Source organism: Pinus tabuliformis, chromosome 3_2 (assembly GCF_031772625.1).
Source record: "Pinus tabuliformis cultivar Carrire ecotype Pingquan chromosome 3_2, CPIR1, whole genome shotgun sequence".
Taxonomy (NCBI): domain Eukaryota; kingdom Viridiplantae; phylum Streptophyta; class Pinopsida; order Pinales; family Pinaceae; genus Pinus; species Pinus tabuliformis.
Genome location: NC_142302.1, coordinates 717324284 through 717337950, shown reverse-complemented (window position 1 = coordinate 717337950; position 13667 = coordinate 717324284). Strand labels below are relative to the sequence as shown.

Sequence of the window (13667 nt, the reverse complement as noted above, 5' to 3'; positions counted from 1 at the left end):
TTGTGACAGAAGTACCTCGCTGTTTCAGACCTCTGAGAAAGACATCAAAGTCTGCACCTATACGAAATACTATGCCTGCACCTTATCACGGATATCTTGTGTCCATCTGAAACCTGTATACGCCTTCCAGCAGTGTGGATCTCTGCTCTCATACTCATCCGAAGTTCCTTCTGTGTTTTCCAGCCAAGATATGGCTTGACTGTACCATAAACCCACGAGGTGCAGTCAAGATCTTCACCGAAAATGCCTGCGGCTTCCTCATGACTTGACTGTAGTTTCGTTACACTTATTTTGCCTCCATTATCATGACTGCGACTCTCAGCATTCCTCATAGTGGCTACAACAGCTTTTAAGGTGTTTCCATATTTGCGTATAACGTATTACTGTCTTCATGAACAGCATATAAAGGCCTCTTTATTAACTGTGTTTTGCTGTGGCTTATTGCGGCTCATCTTCCACCTTAGACTGTGGTTGCTCCTTTTGTGACTACAGTTATCCATTGACAGCTTATGATGCTGCGTTCCCTTGACAGTTATACCTCAGGACTGTGGCTCCTGTTGCAACTCCATGTATTTACAATGGCTACACACAACGTTTATCATGTGTGTGATGCGTGTATATGCCTCCACGAGCAGCAATGATATGACTGTGTTGATGCGTGTATCCACGAGCAGCGTTTATTGTTCCGGCGTATATAATGATATATATAGCGTTGATCCGTGTATCCACAAGCAGAGTTTATTGTTCCAGTGTATATAATGATATATATATATATATATGCCATGACAGCGTGTATGTACAGCGTGTCTGATTCTGTGTATAAGTTTCATTAGTGACCAGCGTATCTATTTCATGTTTGTTCATGATCCAACGTAAGTGTTTCTACCTGCGTTTTTATGCCCAATGTATATTCCAGCATTGTGCGTATATATATTCATGAAGTTGCTATTGTTGCGCATCCACATACATTCATGTAATTGCTGCCTATTTCCAGTTTCTATGTTTCCATGAATGGCGTAGTGTTTCACTTCCTGAACAGCGTATAGAGATTCATCAAACTGATTGTAATTTAGGGCATCATCTGAGTGTGAGCTAGGGCATCATCTAGGCCAGCATATTCTATGTTCTCTCCTCCAAAAACCCAAGACGTGGAGAGGAGATCACCTCAAGAATATGTGTGTGAAATGACTTCAAGTCCTTGCCAATTTATACTAAAACATAAGTGATGAATAGGCATGACTATTGGGCTTCTGAGCCTACTCAAGTTGCTGGTCAACTTGATAATAATTTCATAATCAAAATAAATTCATATCTCCATAAATACTTATCGAAATCGAATGATCATTAGATTAATCCTACACCTCTCGACGAGAGGGATCCAATAAAAATATCAGCTGTCATAAATAAGGTGACCCACATGGAGTTTGGCCCTAGTTTCCAATTTAACACTCCCTCTCAACTAGGGAGAACTCCATCTGCTGATCCATATGTCTAATTGTACTTTTTCTGCCATCAGTGCCCTACACTACTCTACCTAGCTCTGCTGGCTCAGCTCTGCTTGCTCTGCTAGCTCTGCTCTGCTCTGCTCAGCCCAACTCTGTTGGCTCTGGCTCTGCTAATCTTAGCTCTGCTGAACTATGAAAAAGAAGAATTGATCGAGAATGTTTCATACCATTCTCCATTGACCCGAAGTCAGTCTCAGAGTGCATACCACTGGTCCCAAACCAGTCTCAACTGACCCAAAGTCAGTGTCATAGTATGTTACAACTCCTACCACTAGTCCCAGACCAATATCATTGATCCCAGATCAATGGAGGTCATCCTAGCGTAGGGAGTACAGTAGATACAACGATGCGTCCATCGGTACTACTATGGTCCCTAACTTCATTTCCCTGCTCATTGATCAGATGAGAGGTACTTCCCTTGAGTCCCAGACTGCATGGGTAGAATGCCTCAACAGGAGAACTAATCAATCCTATCCTCACAGGAGAACACATCATTCCTGCTACAATCGCCGTGGAGAACACATCAATCCAGGCCTCACAGGAGAACACATCAATCCTGCTACAATCGCCATGGAGAACACATCAATCCATGCCTCATAGGAGAACACACCAATCCTGCTACAATCGCCATGGAGAACACATCAATCCAGGCCTCACAGGAGAACACATCAATCCTGTTACACAGGAGAGCGAATCATCCTGTTCCAAAAGAGAGCGAATCATCTTGTCCCACAAGAGAGCGAATCATCTTGTTCCAGTGCGCACCACCAGTGTAGGGTGAGTCACCCTGTGGTCGTATGTTGCCTCAGTAAGAACCGCAAGCCCTCAGAGCTCCCAAAGCTCAATGTATGCAACATCCAGGACCCTTGTTCAAGGGTTTCTTAACGACTTCAATTCGTTTGGGAAAATCACAGATTAGATCTTTCCTCGGGGCTTTAACAAGGTGTATCGACCTGTACATCATCTTAATGCAATGGAGCCTCCTTGTTCATCGACTTACCATATCCCAGATGATGTGTATCTGCTGGAGCAATCGACGAAAACGGGATTCCTCAATAATCGAATCCCACCTCTGGTTGTTACAGAGAATCACGGTGGTATGTGATCAAACAGCTCACTGAAGAGCTTCCCCAACCAGGCAGCTTCATACGAGATCATACTCGTAGATATGTATCCGGTCTCGACGGTGCTTATGGCAACCAACTTCTGCTTCCTGCTCATCCATTATATCGAAGCAGAATCCAAAGAGAAACAGCACTAAGAAGTGCTCCAGTGATCCTCCACACTACCTACCTTATTAACATTTGAATAATCATGCAGTTTCATATTTCCGATAGTGTATCTCAATCCATGAGAGATTGTGTCCTGAAGACATCTCAGAAGATTCTTGGCACCAATCTAGTGAGGCTCAACCAAATATGAGCTCACAATGTTAACTGCAAAACATATGTTCAAATGGAGGTTCACCAAGAACATCAACGCAAATGAGTTTTTGAAACTCAGAGGCATTTCCCAAATCTGGTCCAATATAACTTCTTAAAGTTAAGATCCTCGAGGTAGTCACAGGCTAGCAGTTTATCTTTCCACATTCGGAATCCAACTCCCTTTGTCTTCTAAAATGAGAGGGTTTGCACCTGTCAGACATAGGTGTCGGTATGAGAGGCCTGTCATTCACAACCTTCGGATGGTTTGGATTGATTTCACTCCTAGTGAATCTCAACTTCATCAGACAGCTGTTGATCCTCTCATACTATGCTCGGGGTGTCTTGCTTCAAGCCATAAAGGGCTTTCTATCACCTGCATGCATGAGATTCCCGATCATGAATCAAGCTCCTCGAGTTGTTCCAAACCTGTGGACCTGTGGCATGAGGGGGATGGTCCCCTTACAAGATTTTCCTTCAGTACATCTCAAACATTTACCTTCATACTCCTTTTGAATTCAAGCTTCCCTGTCACCATCTGACTCACAGACCTTCAGTGCTATGTGTCAATGGACTTCTTGTAACTTAATACAACCCTGAACTCAAAAGCATCTTTGAAAATTCTATTTTCAAACACATACCTTTCCATCGACGAATGCCACCTTAAAACCTTCAACTTCCATTCCTAGGGTTCCTTACTTCCTTTGAGAGTCAGCCATGTCCTTGATGACTTGCATCTCTGCCATTCGGACACTCCTTCGCATAAGGGCCGAACTCATAACCAAGACATCTACCTTTCCTTCCACCCTTAGATCCAAACTTCCAAATGAAGTGATCTTTAGGTATGCCATCAGAAGTTCTGTTGCACCATTCTGATAATATGCTCTGCTTCGACTTCACCCTAAGTGAATTGTGAAGAACCCATTGATCCTTTTGTCTTGTCCCAACTGTCTTCAGTGATTGCTCTTTCACTCTTGCTTGGGTATTGTCTTCACCTTAGCTCTAATCCCATGTTAATTTTAGGTATGTTCTATGCTAGAGCAATTTATTTAATTTCTTTTCCATATTAGCAATCACATCAACATAAAGTAAACTGTAGATAGAACATAAATATAAATTGCAGAAGACAAGCCAAGACAAGAGGACACAAGATTTGGCGCAAGCCAGGGACAAACCCCACAATGTGTGGGGAAACCCTTGATCAATTCTTCTTTTATGTTCTTCAAAGTTCAGCAAAGAAAGAGAGAGAGAATACATTTACAATAGAAGTCAACACTTTGACTCTTGATATCTGCAGAGATCAGTTGAAGACATATTGCTTCCACTGATTCTCTATGGTGACTCCTTCACCTATCATAGAGCTGCCTCTCGATCATTTGCCGCACCCTGCCGTGTAGTACCTTGCTGTACCATCATAGTGTGTTGAACCTTGATGACTGAGCTGCTCCTGAACTCATCATCATGCTGCCCTGCTAATGTGCCCATCATGCTGCTGTTATAACTTCTCCTTGCTTCATCATGTTGCAACACTCTCCTTGATGCTTCATTATACAGCTATATGTGTATTAGCCTTAGCTGCTTGCTACGGCTTGCAGCCTAGTAAAGCAGCTAGGCTATAGTGCAGTCTCAAACTACACAATATCTACAGTGAGGATATACACATACCTTGACTGCTGTGAGATATATCCATCGGGATTGTTCTCACCAGAATTGTGACAATGCCAAGAATGTTGTTATCTGAAGTTTATAATGCTTCATCCATCTGAGATAGGTACATCATTTAAATGCCTAGACTTACTGGTCCTTTTGAGACTTTGATCTTAACCGAGATTGTTGTGACAGAAGTACCTTGCTGTTTTAGACCTCTGAGAAAGACATCAAAGTCTGCACCTATATGAAATACTATGCCTGCACCTTATCACAGATATCTTGTGTCCATCCGAACCCTGTATACGCCTTCCAGCAGTGCGGATCTCTGCCCTCATACTCATCCGAAGTTCCTTCTGCGTTTTCCAGCCAAGATCTGGCTTGACTGTACCATATGGCATAAACCCACAAGGTGCAGTCAAGATCTTCACCGAAAATGCCTGCGGCTTCCTCATGACTTGACTGATGTTTTGTTACCCTTATTTTGGCTCCATTATCATGACTGCGGCTCTCAGCATTCCTCATAGTGGCTACAACAGCTTTTAAGGTGTTTCCATATCTGCATATAACGTATTACTGTCTTCATGAACAGCATATAAAGGCCTCTTTATTAACTGTGTTTTGCTGCGGCTTATTGCGGCTCATCTTCCACCTTAGACTGTGGCTGTTCCTTTTGTGACTGTGGCTATCCCTTGACAGCTTATGATGCTGCGTTCCCTTGATGGCTATACCTCAGGACTGCGGCTCCTCTTGCAGCTCCATGTATTTACAATGGCTACACACAATGTTTATAATGCGTGTCATGCGTGTATATGCCTCCAGCGATTATATGACTGCATTGATGCGTGTATCCACGAGCAGCGTTTATTGTTCCAGCTTATATAATGATATATATATATATATATATGCCATGACAGCGTGTATGTACAGCGTGTCTGATATTAGTGACCAGCGTATCTATTGCCTGTTTGTTCATGATCCAACGTAAGTGTTTCCACCTGCGTTTTTATGCCCAACGTATATTCCAGTATTGTGTATATATATATTCATGAAGTTGCTGTTGTTGCGTATCCACATACATTCATGTAATTGCTGCCTATTCCAGTTTATATGTTTCCATGAATGGCGTAGGGTTTCACTTCCTGAACAGCGTATAGAGATTCATCAAACTGATTGTAATTTAGGGCATCATCTGAGTGTGAGCTAGGGCATCATCTAGGCCAGCATATTCTATGTTCTCTCCTTCTCCAAAAACCCAAGACGTGGAGAGGAGATCACCTCAAGAATATGTGTGTGAAATGACTTCAAGTCCTTGCCAATTTATACTAAAACGTAAGTGATGAATAGGCGTGACTATTGGGCTTCTGAGCCTACTCAAGTTGCTGGTCGGCTTGATAATAATTTCATAATCAAAATAAATTCATATCTCCATAAATACTTATCGGAATCGGATGATCTTTAGATCAATCCTACACCTCTCGACGAGAGGGATCCAATAAAAATATCAGCTGTCATAAATAAGGTGACCCACATGGAGTTTGGCCCTAGTTGCCAATTTAACAGAAGAGCTTGCTGTCCTCAAAAGGATCTGGCAGATTCAGTAAGCAGTCCGACAGGAGTTAAGATAGGAATATGAGGGTCCAACGAATGGATGGGATCTTTGAGCCAGGCCAGTTTAGACATACCTAATTCCAAGAGGGCGGGTTAGTTTTCCCCTAAGCTATGCAGGTAAGCAGCTTCTTGGAAAGGTTTAAAATTTCAGTTATCAGCAGGATACACCCACTCTTGGCTAGACTGGTGCAGAATCAACTATGCCCAGTGTCTTCATGGATCCATATTCTACATTCCCCATCTTCCAAAACCACAAATATTTAGCCTTCAGGAAATTTCGAACACTATTTCTAGTAAAACCACATATGAACCTGCATTTCACCTGGAATTCGCTGACCGGTGTTCGCCAGTGACTTTCCTCCGGTTCCGGTGTAAGAAAAAATTTGCAATGTCCGGTTCACTTCTTGATACACTGTATCCATAAAAAAAAAATCCTTAACTCTCATTTAATAAAGAAGGATGTAAGAGTACAACAACTAAGATTTTCTGATTATGTCCTTCTCAAATGCAAAAATAAGCAGAGCATCCATATTTAGAAAATCATACATCATTGAACTGTCACAAAACACATGTTAGGTCATTACCTTATTGTTTTATCTATGAAAGCAGCTCGTCTTTGCTTTATGTCTGGTGATGTTGGGCCTGATGATGTAAAAAGATTTTCACCCTTCATCGGGTATATAAACTTGAAGCTGTGATCTTCCAGTTCTGGGCTGTATGTGAGAGTTAAAAGAAGTCATCAAGGAAAAGTCCATTATACAACAAAGCAAGAATGTGATCCATTGTCACAGACTAAATGACTCCACAAAGCTAAACAATGCAACTTTCAGCCAGCTAAATCACAGCATAGAGTGAAAGTGTACATCAGTTCTGGTTTTCATACGTTCACATCCATTTTTGTTTTCTATTTGACAATAGCAATAATTGCAAAACCAAGACCGACATAAAAAATTACTGGAGACAGAACAAAACTCATGTCAATAAGTTGACCACATCTTAGAGTGCCTGGAACTTTTAAGTCACACTTCAAAGATGGTTAAAGTTTTGCTCTAAGGAACCTTCGATATAAAATAAGCTTAACAGCAATGTTTCTAAGAAACAAATTAGTTCATGGTTTTCATGTGAAGAAACAATTTAAACATGGTAGTATATTATACATTACCTTTCGTTGCAATATTTGTCTGACAGATCAAACATGGGACTGCTTGGTTCTAAAGGAGAATCACAGGAATCGTTGTCGGCTGAATCACTTTCTACACCTCCAGGGAAATGGCATAGCATAAGAGCTCTCATGGAGAAGGGTATTAACTGGCCAGGAGATCGCATAACATCTACCAGTAGCTCTATAGAATTCAGTCCGACCAGCAATGACATATGCTTGTCAGGTTCTGGCTGATGAATTACCCTATCATAACCCTGTAGGCCCTGAATAAACAGAATATCTTACATCAATAAACTTGGAAGTAATAAATATTTAGAAATTACCAATCCACATATTGATCATATGTCAGAAAATTCTTAATTTATAAAGCATGTAATTAATATAGCAAAACTCATTGTACTTGCAAGAAATCTATTTGGTCTCTAGGCACAATTCTCTCCCTCCAAGAAAGAACAAAGGATATGACGGCAAAACAGATTTTATAATTTTGGCATTACCCATAACAATTTGACATGTATAGATGATCCAGCAGGCCATGGTCTGGTAATATGGTAGAGAGTTTATAATGATGATGAACCAGATTCAAATCCCACTGGTCATGATTCATTCTGTTAATATGGGCCTCCAAGAGTGCATGGCAAACATGTGAGGCCAGAAGCAAGCCCTGGGAAATTTTAACAGTAGCTGTTCAACAGGAGGTAATCTGGAGTTATACACTGTGATAACCCCACCTTAATGCAACTAGTGTTTCCCAATTTACCAATCAAAACAGGAAACAATAAACAATCTATATCTGTAACCCTATGTTACAGAAGTTTCCAGAATGCAGGAATGGGGGCACAGGGGAATGGGTGTCCAGAACAGCTAGAAGATCACCCCAAATTTCAAAGAAACGGTCAATTAGGAATAGCAATATATATATATAGTAAAAAATATCTTTTAAATACAAAAAATATGAGAAAAAGGAAAATGGAAAAAAATTCAAAAATACATTGGAAATTAAGTTAACCATGAAACATATATATGATTAATATACATAGACATTACTAATACCATTCATGAATCCATAAGCATTTAAACTTTATCATGATAACACAATGATACTCAAACGATAACATAATTTATTTGTTCAATTATGAATAACGGAAGTGAGTTGTACATTGTACAAAATGCTGACAAAACAATACTGAAGTATGACAATATAGTTTGTAATGGCAAAATTATTACCCTTCTGGCTTTGATCTTCAATGTGATTTTGCCACATTTTGTGGCGTTGTTTATTAGAATAAGAAACACTAAAGTCATATTAGAAGTCCTAATATAATAAAGTGTTAAATAATAATAAAGATCACGTATTTTAAGTGACAATAAGGTTAAGATTAATTTTAAGCATTGAAAATTAGAGATCATTAAATAGAAAAACTAGCTAATCACAAATAGAAGCAATCGTGTTGTATGAATGACTCCTCATTGATAAAAGATATTTTCTCCTTGTATCTCTCTCATGTTATATTGCATATATTTAATTCTTACAACGTTCATTTAAACAAGGGCGTGCCTTAATTGCATGTGCAGTCAGGCCCCAAATGATGAACAACTACATTATTGTAATTTCCCGTAATCGTTACCACGCATATGGCATGGGAAACCCAAAATACCATCATTGTCCACACTTGTGACAAATTGAAATGATTGTGAGTTAACACATATTTGTTCTTCCCCTTGTTTCATTTAATCAAATCCCTAAAAAGGAATTAGAAAACGATAAAATAAAAACTAATACATAGATGCCAAATGACCATACAACGTACAAGTATTAGCTTTGGGGGATACTTTGAAAGTAGTTACACAATGCTTGGGGGCGCTTCATGGGATGTGGATTGCATCATGTGTTTGACTACCCTTGGTTGTAATAAACTAAACATACACATTGGAGAAAGCCCTCTCATGCATTGCTATATCTTGACTTCATGCTTATGTGGTGCTATATCACACGGTTTGGGTTTGAATTTGGGTACTGTTGTTGCTCAAATTGTACAGGCACGATGTGACAACTATCAGGGCAGGGGTCATCAGTCTGATCCCTACCCTCTCTGTTCTAGTTGTCTCCCAACAATTGTTAGCAAGCTATGGGGGGTGGTCCTTATGAAATGTGAGGATGAAAGACCAGTTGGCAACCAACAAGTTTGGGTGACAAAACTAAATGGCCTAGCAACTTGGTTAATTTAGCAAGTTTAAAGATTAGATTAGATTATCTTGAGAGAACAGTGTCTTAATGGAGTAAAATACTCGCTTTATATGAATTACTTACCAAGTAACCGAATGAACAGTCGTTGCCTTAAGATGCTTCACTATCCTAAACGAGATGCAACACCTAAAGTCTAAGTGAAATGCAAGATCTTGGTTGATTTTAAGTTAGATGCCTAACTAGATGAATCATTTCCCTTAGTTGTTTTGAGGCTAGTCTCTAAAGTAGGTTGTGAGAGAGAAAACAAGGGGAAGAAAGCTATGGCTTGATTAACGATCTCTCCCCTTGAGTTCTAACCACCCGATGCCTTTGGCATTGCAAAGACTGTGGCTCTGACGATTGCAAGGTCACCATGTTAACCACTAAAGAGGATCTAGACTTCGCAAGCTAGATGAAAGAGGTGGTCCTAAGAGTCTTTCAACCAAGCTTATGCTTGGAGGTAAGTTAATTAAATGCAACTCTAGTCCTAGAATGCAAATGCAGGATGAGAGATTACTCTTACTGAGATTGTTAAATATTTGAAGCACTTACAGATAAATTACAATGATATAACAAAGTACTTAAATCAATGTACAAATGACGATCTTCACTAAAAGAGGAATATGCTCAAATGAAACAAGATAGAAGGTGCGAAAATGTGTTAAGATCAAGACAATTGCTCATAAAAGAACCATAAACAAAATATTTTTCTCAACAGTGCTAGAATGCTAATCAGATAATGATTGATAACAATAGAGTGCCAATGTGTTAATTTGATGCACAAGATAAAGAACTTAAAAACAATTAGTAAATCAATTGACTTGATTAGCAAGAATGTAAACTCAAGATATGAAGCTCACTTGCAAGTACACAATATTAGTGTGCTTATTATCACAATATATCAACAAGAAAACCAATAGCCACTCATCCAATTATCTAATTCTCCTAGCAATGAGACAAGTAAATATATTCTTTTAGAAACAATGTCACAATGAGGCTTTTAGAGCAATTAGCCAATCTTATTATCAATTCAATTTAGCCTTTAGAGCACTTATGTTCATCAATTACATATGCCAATTATGTTCTTGAAAGAATAAAGAGCATTTCAATGTAAAGATGACAAGACAGTAATGAATCTTTTAACAAAAACTTTAAGCCCAAACCACTTCAACAACTAATGCTCATGAATTAGATGAGTTCCTTGGTTATTTTTAGAGCCTTTAGTTCAATTTATTACTAGTGCATTTTGTTTTCAGAGGTCAGCAATTTTATATCAAACCTTGCTATTATTAGATCCACACTTAGAAAACAATGCAAGATGTCAAAAAGAAGCTAGAAAACTGAAACAAGAGACTTTCCAATGATTGACAATTGGTTCTATAGGCTATAGATCAGACATTAAACATCCAGATCAGATTTTTTAATAGCATATATCAGACCTATATCAACTCAGAAATTCAGTGATTCATGTTGAGAAATCTAGGTGCAGCAACATTGGATGATTTCTCTTTCTTTGATAATTGCTTGTGGTGTATTTTTACTTAACTTGATTAGCTTCGTCTTTTAATTGTTTATTATTAATATTTTTCTTCATCAAACAACTAACAAACCATAAAGAACAATGAGACAAAGGACACAAGATATAGGCAATCACCTAAGGCCAAAACCTCTCCAATTGGGAGGAAAACCCACAAGAATTATTCTCTTCTTATATCCTTCAATTGACGAATTCCAAGACCTAGACCCTTGACCAAGACTCCTCCAAGACCAAGTCAACCCTTGCCTTTACCTCGCCAAAACAAAGTTAACCTTGCCTTAATACTGCTGCAACTTCTTCTTCGTCCTCAACTTCAGCCCTGCAATACTAGACTGCAATTTTTCGGCCTCTCTTTCTGCAATTCTCGGCCTCATGCAATTTTTTGCAACCTTTGCATGTGTGATGGGATTAGGGCAATTTTAGCCCTTTTTCTCCTTGGCTTCTCTTGAGTTGATCTCCTTGTAACTTCGACTTGCAAGATGCATTTTTTTCTTACCTTGATTCGACCTTCTTGAGGTGACTGTACTTGTGATCTGTCGCAGTAAGTTGTGCATGTTACCCACCATTTTGTGGGTGATATCCCTAGGAGAAAAAAATTCTCCAAGATGGCCCTCAGCTAGCAACCAGCAGCCCTTTACAGCCACCAACTAGCTTGTTGTGCCATTTCTCTGCGACCTAAGCCATCTATGTGGTCCCTCACCCATCTGTTATGATCATATGTTTGAAGGTGGGCCTCCTAAACCTAAAGGTATGCCTTGTCATTTGGTAATTGAGTATTGTAGTTTGCTTATCATGGATACTTCTGGGCATGGATTAATGGGGGGATTCAGCGGAAAGAGTGGGATAGGTATGTTCTCTTGTCCCCTAGACCTCTTTTGGATGTTAACCTTGGACCCTAGTCCCATGGGATCTCTTTTACTGACCCTTGGACTTTAGGGATGGTACTACATGGGAAACCCTGATTTTGGTTGTGTGGTCCCGCTCCCTCATCCACATATATTACTCCCCTTCCACTCATTATAACCCCATTCATCATTTCTCCCACCTGGGTCTACATTCCTCCACTGGGTCCACATAGGGTTACCTTTCCCCTTCCACTCATTATAACCCCATTCATCATTTATCCCACCTGGGTCCACATTCCTCCACTAGGTCCACATAGGGTTAGCTTTCCCCTTCCCCTTGCCCACACCTTGGGTTGAGCCTAGAATGATGCCCCGGAGGTTGATGCAGCTGAAAAGAAAAGTAAAAGCATAATTGGCCACATTCAACAAGAAAATGTACCACAAAATGCAAAAGATGATCGGAACAAACATATTTAGCATGTGGGCAAAAGTTAATACATGAGCTCTACCCCATCACCCTAGTTCATACAGGCCCTAGAGGAGCCTCCTTTATCATTCAGGAACCCATTATTGTCCCAACCCTTGGTGGCCAATAAACCGCCCTATCTTAAAGGGGGTATCCATTCCTATATCCCACACATCATGCTCTTATCCCTTGAGCCCCAAGCAATCAACCAAAGAAAAATCATAAAATGCAAAAGGCATATAAAAAAGGGTGGAATAATCAAGGTTGGGGCACCTCATGTACCACGATTGCTCCCTCCTATACGTTATATCCCCAAGTGTGGGCTTCCCTTTTATTAGCTACCCTTTAACCCAACATGTGGCCCGAGGCTGCCCCTTTTCATCCCCTACTCCATTCATCTCTTTATCACATGCCACCACTTTTTAAAGAATGTACCTTGGACATATTATCCCCTTTAGATATAGAAACCACCTAATAGGATACTTGGTTAACCCCATTTGCAGTTTGGAGACATTAGTACATACCAAAGCCCACTATGGAAGGGCATGCCATTATGAAGTGCCCACCTATTGTCCATGGTTTGTAAGCTCTTTACTCAATTTCCTTGATGACTTGTTGTACTAGAAGGCTAGGAGACACATTGTATCTTATGCAGGATTGCAGGTGATCCCCATTTTGGGTTTGGTCTCCCTATATGAGGTCCTAACCCTCCAGAGGGCTACATTGGCACATGTAAGGTGTGTGTTTAGAGCCATGGGTCTCCACAGCAATCAACAACACTCCATGGATCCCCAGAGATGTTCAAAGATTACTCAAGATTCACCTATTGGATGAGGAAGATGCACCTGGTTCACCTTTTCCTAGCCATCCCCACAGTTGTACCATGCACTTGGCAAATGACTTAAGACTTGTATGCTAATGTGGCATCACTTACACCATCATCTGAGCCCTTACAGATGGTCTACAAGCATCTTCGACTTACTTGGAGACCCATGAGGTCACTTGTGTGCCCTCACACCCATTGGGAGCACCATAAGTTTATTATGTGGAGAACAAGGGGCCAACCCCTTGTCCATTACTTTTGGAAGTCCTATTCATCATTATGGCACTTACGGACTTCATCAAGCATCTTAGAAGGCCCAACGGCATGTATTATTGATCATTTGACCTCTTGAGAGGCTTGTTATTTTTTTTATGAGCCAGTTTGGTGGGCTTGTCACCAAAAGTTAGTTACTTGCACATTATT

General features: G+C 40.1%; 1 protein-coding gene across 3 annotated transcripts in view; it reads right to left on the bottom strand.

Moving 5' to 3' along the window:
* LOC149182644 (putative serine/threonine-protein kinase SIS8) overlaps positions 1-13667 on the bottom strand; it is a 421365-nt gene that overhangs the window by 253256 nt on the left and 154442 nt on the right. For all 3 annotated transcript variants that reach the window (XM_089416917.1, XM_089416916.1, XM_089416915.1), the window contains 3 exons: positions 7347-7609; positions 6769-6897; positions 6507-6596 (listed from right to left, as the gene is read on the bottom strand). In XM_089416917.1, the coding sequence (XP_089273043.1) occupies positions 6507-6596; positions 6769-6897; positions 7347-7609 (482 nt within the window). The remainder of the gene's footprint in view (positions 1-6506; positions 6597-6768; positions 6898-7346; positions 7610-13667) is intronic.